Raw genomic sequence first — 8,200 nt, forward strand, 5'->3', positions numbered from 1 at the left:
ATCAAGTTCTAATTTAATCAATAAGATTTGAGATCTTGTATACATCAAATAATTTAATTAATAAACTTTTACCTTGAACAACGTTTTTCTAACTTTTGTCGAACCCTTCACAGGTGGTGGTTCAGGAATGCTTTTCAACTATAGTATTCAGAACGAATGATCAATGAAGCTCAAGATCTTAATCAACGTACAACAACATACAAAGATAAGTGTCGAAAGGAAAAATAATCTACATCGAAAACAGACTATCTAAAACCTCTTCGCGCATGTGCTCGGATGTAGGGGTCTTGTGTACTGTATGACCATCCGGTTAGACAAGGACTGGACGGTTGACCATTTAGCCAGGAAATGATTGACTGGTCCAGAACAGTCATTAATTAATAATTAATCTGAGTAATAACAACTATTAATAAGTAGTTAATGAGAATAATAGTCATTGATGTGAGGTTAACAGAAATAATGAAAGTCATTTATTAGTGATTAATGGGTTAGACGTAATGGTAAACTCACTATAATATTTATAAATATATGAGGTCAAGTAATTTAATTTTGATTAATCATCTTTATTACAATAATATTACGCAAAGTCACTAACTTGAGTCTAATAAAACTTAGATAATGGAGGATCATTAAGAAGCTCATCAAGTCTTCAGAACAACTTTGAGTGCTTTGAGTAAGGGATCTCAATGCCTTACCTGAAATAGCGAGCATCACTTACGCGATTTCTCTCACTATTTCCTCTTCTTTCACTTGCATTCGCATTCGCCATGGTTGTTGCAGGTTTATATATTTTTCCACTTTACACCGTTTAAAATTATTTTGCATCGATTAAATTTTGTTTGGACATATTATATTTCATTTGCACCGATTAAATTTCTTTTTTTTACTTAACAAGGCAGAGGTGCGTTCAACGCAAGTCAACATCAGTCTTGTGGCAACTGACATCAATTTTGACGCCAGTCCACGTGGCACCCAACATCATGTGACGTCTCATATGTAATCTGATGTCAATTTGACGTCTTTCGATAAGATGTGGGGACGGGATTGGATATTGAATGTCCAAAATAACATACATCAAATGCTTTTTTCATGGTGACTTTTAAAAATAAAAAGCATTAAAAAAATCTTAGTAGTGAAAAATTAATAAGTTTGAATCGTAGTTTTAAGTTTTGTTTGATCATAATGGAGGGAGGTTTCTGCCAAAAGGAATAACTCTCTAGAACATATGATTCATTATGAACATATTCATATTAAATTGAAATCACTATATATTAAGGATGAAAAATAATTAATTACAAATTATCATACGTAAATAAAGAATTGAAGAAAGGATTTTCAATCAAGAATATAAAATAAAGTTGAGACAAAAACATAAATAAAGTAAATGTCGAAAAATAAATTTGCAACACAGATAACAGATTTGTTTTTCAAGACAGATCAAATCTTATTAGTTACCTATAAATAAATTAATATTTCATTTAGTTTCCAGTTCCTAAACTCTTTAACATATTCCTAACACAAGAATGACAAAAGGTTTCAATGAGAATGCATATGTTTTTGACCCATTCTTTATTTCTTTGGTAAAAACGTAGGATTTGTTAATGCTAATCTTCTTTCTGTATATAATTTCTCTTCTATTTGTAACACATTCTATTTACATTACACATTTAGGGATATTATGGGAAAATTTTAATTATATATTTTCATGTATCAAACAGTACAAAATAGTTTGAGGAAGATGTTAATTTACCAAATAGTAAAATACTCAAAGTTATACTTTAGTTAATTGTCTATTTCTTTAATTGCTGTCTGAAAGTGAATCAACGAACGCATTATTGAAATATATATCGAACTAATGAATTAAGATCTATGTGGTTATGATTTTCCTACAAGAGTCGAAGTTTAAAAATATAAAGTTGGGTGAGAAAATTGTAAGTGTGTTGTAATTTGTGGGTCTGTCAGAAATGAAGTATATATAAATTTATGTCTGACAGAAGAATCAATGAATTGAATTAAATATTTTGGTTTATAAATATGAATTTATTTCCACAGAATCCGAGAATGCATCTTAATTCCATGGACATTGTTTTGGATTTTGTTTTGAAGAAAAGAAAAAGTGGGTAGTACGCAAGGGATCAGTTAACGAATTAGGAAGTGTTGGAAAGTAGTTTGGGGTTAATTAAAAATGAATGGAGAGGCTGGTACAGTATATAGTTAATAATAATAATAATAATAAATGAAAAGATAAAGAAATGGTCTTTTAAGGCGCATAGTATATGCACAGTGGTTTAAGACCAGCTTTGACCAAAAGGTTAGATCTCCTTAGAGGAGACAATTAGAGGTTACAGTTTGTAGGCTGAGAGATGTTATGATACTGACAACAACTCAACTTTCTTAGGGTAGCATGACTTAATAGGGGTTTCTCTTACAATACAATCTCCTTTTCTAAACGTTGGTCCACAGCCTCCACCTTCGTTTTACTACTTTATTTTTCTCCTTTTTCACTCTTCATATTCCATTTCTTCAATTACCTCACACTGCAAAAACAAGATCCCGTCAACAACAACATCTCTCTCTTCATTCTCTATGGATCACATTTCGACCAAAAACATATACTATAACAAAGTGAATTGTCCCTAACCCCCAAGTGAGAGAAAGACAGACATTCCAGTTGTATCTTGTTGCTTTTTAGGAATGCAATTTTATGTCTTCCCATGCCAATTATTGTCTTATTTATTTAATCTTCCTCAATATACGTATAATAATTAATACCACCACTAATACTATAATAATTATCATAATATTAAAATGTGCCTACCTGCGTTGTTTAACACACTTGCATGCATGCATGCAAACAAATCCCTCCCACGATACCCACGTGGCATCTAGATTGACGATATTATTGGCATTATTATATTAATTGTTGGCAGTAAATCAAATTTAGGATTTTCGTCGAATTAGGTGTTAGATACGATTTGGGTAATTATTATTGGTATTTTTATTTCTTTTTTTATCGGCCTCTTACATTGGGAAAGTGAAACACTGTGACAGATGGGTCCCATGAAATCCAACAATCATGATTAGGGAGAGCATTACATGTAAGACCGTGTAGAACTGCGGTTGTGAGGCGGTGACCATTACTTGCACCACTCGCATGCACGTACGCTCTCTCCTCTTCAACTCATATTTTGGAAAAAAAAAATACCATTAATTTATTTTGAAATACACTGCATTACGTTTTAAACAATTTCTATAAAACATACGGTTCTCCAAAGATATAAATATTTCTCCTCGTTCGAGGTTCTCTCTGATAATGATTAATAGGAACTTTATTTATTTAGGATAAACAAGAGTGTGCGATAGATACATACATTCCTTCACACGTCACATGCGAAGCAGAAGCAGAAGCAGACAGAGCAGAAGAGGAATGGCTCAAACTTCGGAGTGAAAAAATGGTGTTAAAAATTACACATGAAAGTTAAGAGGATATTAGATTAGATGTTTTGAAAAAGATGAATTAAAGAGTAAGTATTTAAAATATGATGAAAGGAGATGAAAGAGAGAGTGCTAGAGTATGATCCACGTAAGAGGAGGTTGCGTGAGGATGTAGAAAATGTGTGTAAATGAAAACATAACCTTCGTCTTGGGCTAATCGTAGTTTACAAAGCGAATAGAGAGAGGGCATCTTTTGGAAAGCGTGGTCGTCCCCGTTTGTCGAACTATGGTTCATCAATCTCTAGACGATCTGATTCTCTCTCCTTGTTCTCTTTCTTTCTCTCTCTATCCGTGAATGTTTTTGAATCTTTTGATCGATATTCCAGAGGGTTTGGGCATGATGAATGTGGGGTCCGTTTTGTGTTATTTTATTAATTTTGAAGACATTTTTGGTTGGTTTTAGTAATTTATTCGGATTTGATTTAAAAATTTTAGAGAGGCTTTATTTCTTTTTGGTATAGGAGTTTCTATCTTTGACCCATAGAAATGTGTTGTTGTCTAGTGGACTAGACACATAAGAAGCCAAGTAAGAAGCCAGGCAGAGTTGCTTTGATGATTGCAGGGTATCTCATTTGGGATACCTTTATCTATTTCTCTCTCTTGGCCTACTTTTTTTTCCAATCCAAATCTCAGGATCTTCTCTTCTTGATCAGTTTTTCTTCTTCTCCTTCTTCTTCTATCTACGGCTACTAATACTGTTGCCCCCATCAGCAACTGCTCCTAAAAAGCAATGTTGGTGTGATGGGGTTTGGATTCGGGGCATGAGGTTACTATCATGACAATTGACGAACTTGGCTTTGTGTTTGGATTCACGTGATCCTCACAGTACGGATGGAAAAAACTGGTCGTCGTGTTGTTGTTCCTGCAGATTTGACGGATTGAACGGCCTATAACAACTAACGGAGATGTTTTCTACCATTTCAAACAAACAATGGTCATTGTTCTGTTCAACTTCAAATCATAATAATAATAAGTCTTGGCACATATGCACACCCGCCACTAACCCCACCAATCCCACCTCAACTCATCAAAGACCCGACCCCCACCAAAATTAAATTATATCATTTTATTATTGCTACTTATAAAACAGATCTATCTAGTGAACAAATTTTAAATTATCCGAGTCAATGAATGAATGAAATTGCAGAATATGAAAGGTTTGGTAATTAATATATGGTATTACCAAGAAAGGGGAAGGGCATAGGATAGTATAGAGCAGTGGTATGTGGTTAATTAGCAGTATTGGGATTAGAGCGTGTTAGGGGAAGGGAAGAAAGCGTGGGAGTGGGAAGGTGGATGGATGGATAGATAGATAGAGATAGATAGATACACTACTAAGACTACTACTACTATTCCATTTTCCTTGGGGGATGGCAGTGGCAGAGATACGGATACAGACAGAGGTTTTGATGTATTGGGTTTGCGACTAAAAAAGCCTCGTGATCGGAGAAGGCAGATCCGTGGACGAATACTGTTACCACTGTCACGTGCCCACTTTTGACTACCCAATGACCAAACCCTCACCACACCACACACACTTCCTATGCTACCCCTCTCTCTGCTATAAATTAACATCATGCATGAGAAATTTTTATAAACTCAAACAGTGCCGCAGATAGAAACTCTCAAACACTTCCTTCCACTCACTCCCTGACTACTCTCACTCAGTACCACTCTCTTTCTTTCTTTCTCCCCAACACAACCCCAGCCACTGGGTCCCTCTCTGTTTTTCCATGTCTTTATAATTTTCATTCATGCCCCACTATATTATATTTCACATACATTTGTGCATCTCTCTATTCGCAGTTAACGACAACGTGGACTGCACCTGCTGACTCGTATTTCGCCATTTTATTAGCTTATAAAGCTACCTGACAACACCCACTTCTCATTTCTCCCGTACCATTTTAACTCTTTCTTTCCACTGCTTCCTACCCTCTTTACATTTCAAACGTTTTATCATTACATTTCGCACCCACACTTCACTTCCTCCTTCTACTTCTCTCTCTTTATCCCTTCTTAAACCCACCATCGCCTCCCCTCCCACACCACCAACCCAATCATGCATCGTTGTTGCGGGAACTCCCAGGGTCACGTGATGGGCACCTGCACATGCACCATGCTTCACACTGAAACTAACTCTTACTCCATCCTCTTTTCTATGCCCAACACCCACGCTCCCTATTATGATTACGAACATGATGTCTATTCCTCCTACACACCCTCTCCTTCTTCCGTCGACTGCACGCTCTCCCTCGGTACCCCTTCCACGCGTTTCACCGAAGGCGAGGAGTTACGGAACCGCCACGAACCTCGCTCTTCCGTCACCAACTTCCGCTGGGACTTGCTGCAATCCAAACACACCACGCAATCTCAAACCAATAAATCAACCAGAGCAACCAATGCCGCCTCCAACAACGACCCTCTCCTCGCTCGTCGCTGCGCCAACTGCGACACCACTTCTACTCCCCTCTGGAGAAACGGTCCTCGTGGCCCAAAGGTACAAACATTCATTCATTAACAAATCTTAACAGCATATTCTTCATTTTCCCGGTATGTCTTATTTACGAACTTCACATTATTTTATCATTTTCAATTAACAGTAGAAAATGTTTCAGACCAGACGAATATACGACACTACCACTTTCTTATGTTAATTGTTTATGTCAAAGTTGTGCCTTGGTAAATGGAACTGGACATATTTTATAAAAGTAACATCAAAAGCTTCTACTTGGTAACCAGGTTTATAATTACGCTTTTTTTTTAATTGTTTTAAAGTAACACCAAAGAAATAAGTTGGTATCTGTACATATATATATATATATATATATATATATATACACATTTTTAAAATCGTTGAATTTGCAACAATATGTTGAGACATTGATAAAATCTGATGTATTTTGAAACCCTGAAAATAATTTTGTTAACGTTGCGTTTGAATTGTATTGATGCAGTCACTATGCAATGCTTGCGGGATCAGATATAAGAAGGAAGAGAGAAGAGCATCGGCTGCCGCGGCCACGTCATCGGCGGTTCCCGGCAGCGTAATGGAATCGTCTCGCTCGTACGGCAACCAAAGCAGTTCGTGGTACTCACACTCGCAGATGGGTAACGAGTTACGTTTCATGGAGGATTCGGACGATAGAGATTCGGAGAATGGCATTCCGTTCTTCTCTTGGAACCTTAACGTTCCAGACCGAACGAGCATGGTACACGACTTCACGAGATGATGAACGATGGCGATATCCTTAATACGTTAATAATAATAGGGAGAGAAAAAAAATGAGAAAAGCGAGTAGCAGCTACCTTGACGTTAGAAGACCACACAGGTGTACGTCGACGTTTTACGATGGTGATGTAGATGTTTTTGATTGCGATGGTTGCATTATGGTCTCGTCAATGTGATGTTTTTTTTTTTGACCTTTTCCTTTTTGTTTGGTTCCTTTACTCCGTCTTGCTGCGAAAGATGGAGTGAGAAGGGGATAATTCTATGTTCTTAGTTTGCTTTTTCTTTGGTCTTGGTTCTTTAACTTTCTCTTTCAGTTACTTGTTAATCCTACCTTTCTGTTGCTTCACTTTCCCTCTCGAACTCTCCGTTATATAGTATATTATTCTATTCTGTATTGATGATGACCATGACAGTGTTGGCATGTGGACCGTTTGATGTGTTTGGTGCAAAGCCATTATAGCTTTATGGTCCATTTTGTTGTGTTCTAAGCCGAAGTGGTTCCCCCCTCTTATCACCTTCTCGTTTTTTGAGTTCTCTATCTATACTATACCATCAGCCATGGAAGATAATTGCTTAATATAAAAGTGGTAGTAATTTTAATATTCATGGTCTCCGCTTAAATTTTATACTTATAAGATAATATCAAAATATCAATTTCCTTATCCACGTGGTGGAGAGAATTTTCAAAAGCCATTCATACGATGATTTGATACATTTTGGGAAAGGGAGAGAGAGAGGTTAGTGCATTTAATCGGGTGTTATAATTCTGACGGTTGGATATGTATGTTGGATCACTGTTCTCTCTGAACCGGACACCCTGCGGTTCAGAACAGTAAACTGAAATGTCTTTTTGAGCACTTCATCGAATCCGTCCGGTTAGAGTTGCATTGCACTGACTGCCAACTATGACTACTTTTTTCATCATCAAATCGACCATCATTAGAGGTACTATTTCTTTTGCCAATCGACTCATCAAAATTGTCTTTTCTTATGTTAACAAAATCAATAATTGACTAAAAATTTCTTTTAAAATTTTCACGTTATTCCACCTTACAACACAAATATATCCTGGTGCAATATGGCACTATTAATATTTAATGCACCAGAAGAAAAAAAAGTGGTGCAATAGTATGATTGATGCAATTGTTTCCGCGGCACATGTGGTCGAGAGAAAAAAGGGTACTATCATATTTATTAAATTTTGATGTTAACGTTTCAATGTCCCACTTTGTTATGTGGTTTTTTGATTCACAACAACCATTGAACCACACGAATATAATATGAAATAATGTTTCAGCTACTAAATTGCTAAAAGAAAACGATGGTGTTTACTACTTAGCTTTTCCCTCCACGGGAGAATATAAGCTTCTTCAAGTAAGGATCAAATAATATTGTTTTACATTGCATTTTGTCAATAAAAGATGGACACTCCTAAACAAAAATATGTTTTTATTTTTTTATGCTATTAAACAA

At 36.1% G+C, this 8,200-nt stretch overlaps 1 protein-coding gene across 1 annotated transcript; it reads left to right on the forward strand.

The window, feature by feature from the left end:
• The first annotated feature begins 4,697 nt into the window (after positions 1–4,697).
• On the forward strand, positions 4,698–7,006 carry LOC106767665 (GATA transcription factor 18). The gene is made up of 2 exons (XM_014652604.2): positions 4,698–5,995; positions 6,453–7,006. The coding sequence occupies exons 1-2, from the start codon at positions 5,558–5,560 to the stop codon at positions 6,726–6,728; spliced, it is 714 nt and encodes a 237-aa protein (XP_014508090.1). The 5' UTR covers positions 4,698–5,557; the 3' UTR covers positions 6,729–7,006.
• The last annotated feature ends 1,194 nt before the right edge of the window (positions 7,007–8,200 follow it).

This window comes from Vigna radiata, chromosome 7, assembly GCF_000741045.1.
Source record: "Vigna radiata var. radiata cultivar VC1973A chromosome 7, Vradiata_ver6, whole genome shotgun sequence".
Classification (NCBI taxonomy): domain Eukaryota; kingdom Viridiplantae; phylum Streptophyta; class Magnoliopsida; order Fabales; family Fabaceae; genus Vigna; species Vigna radiata.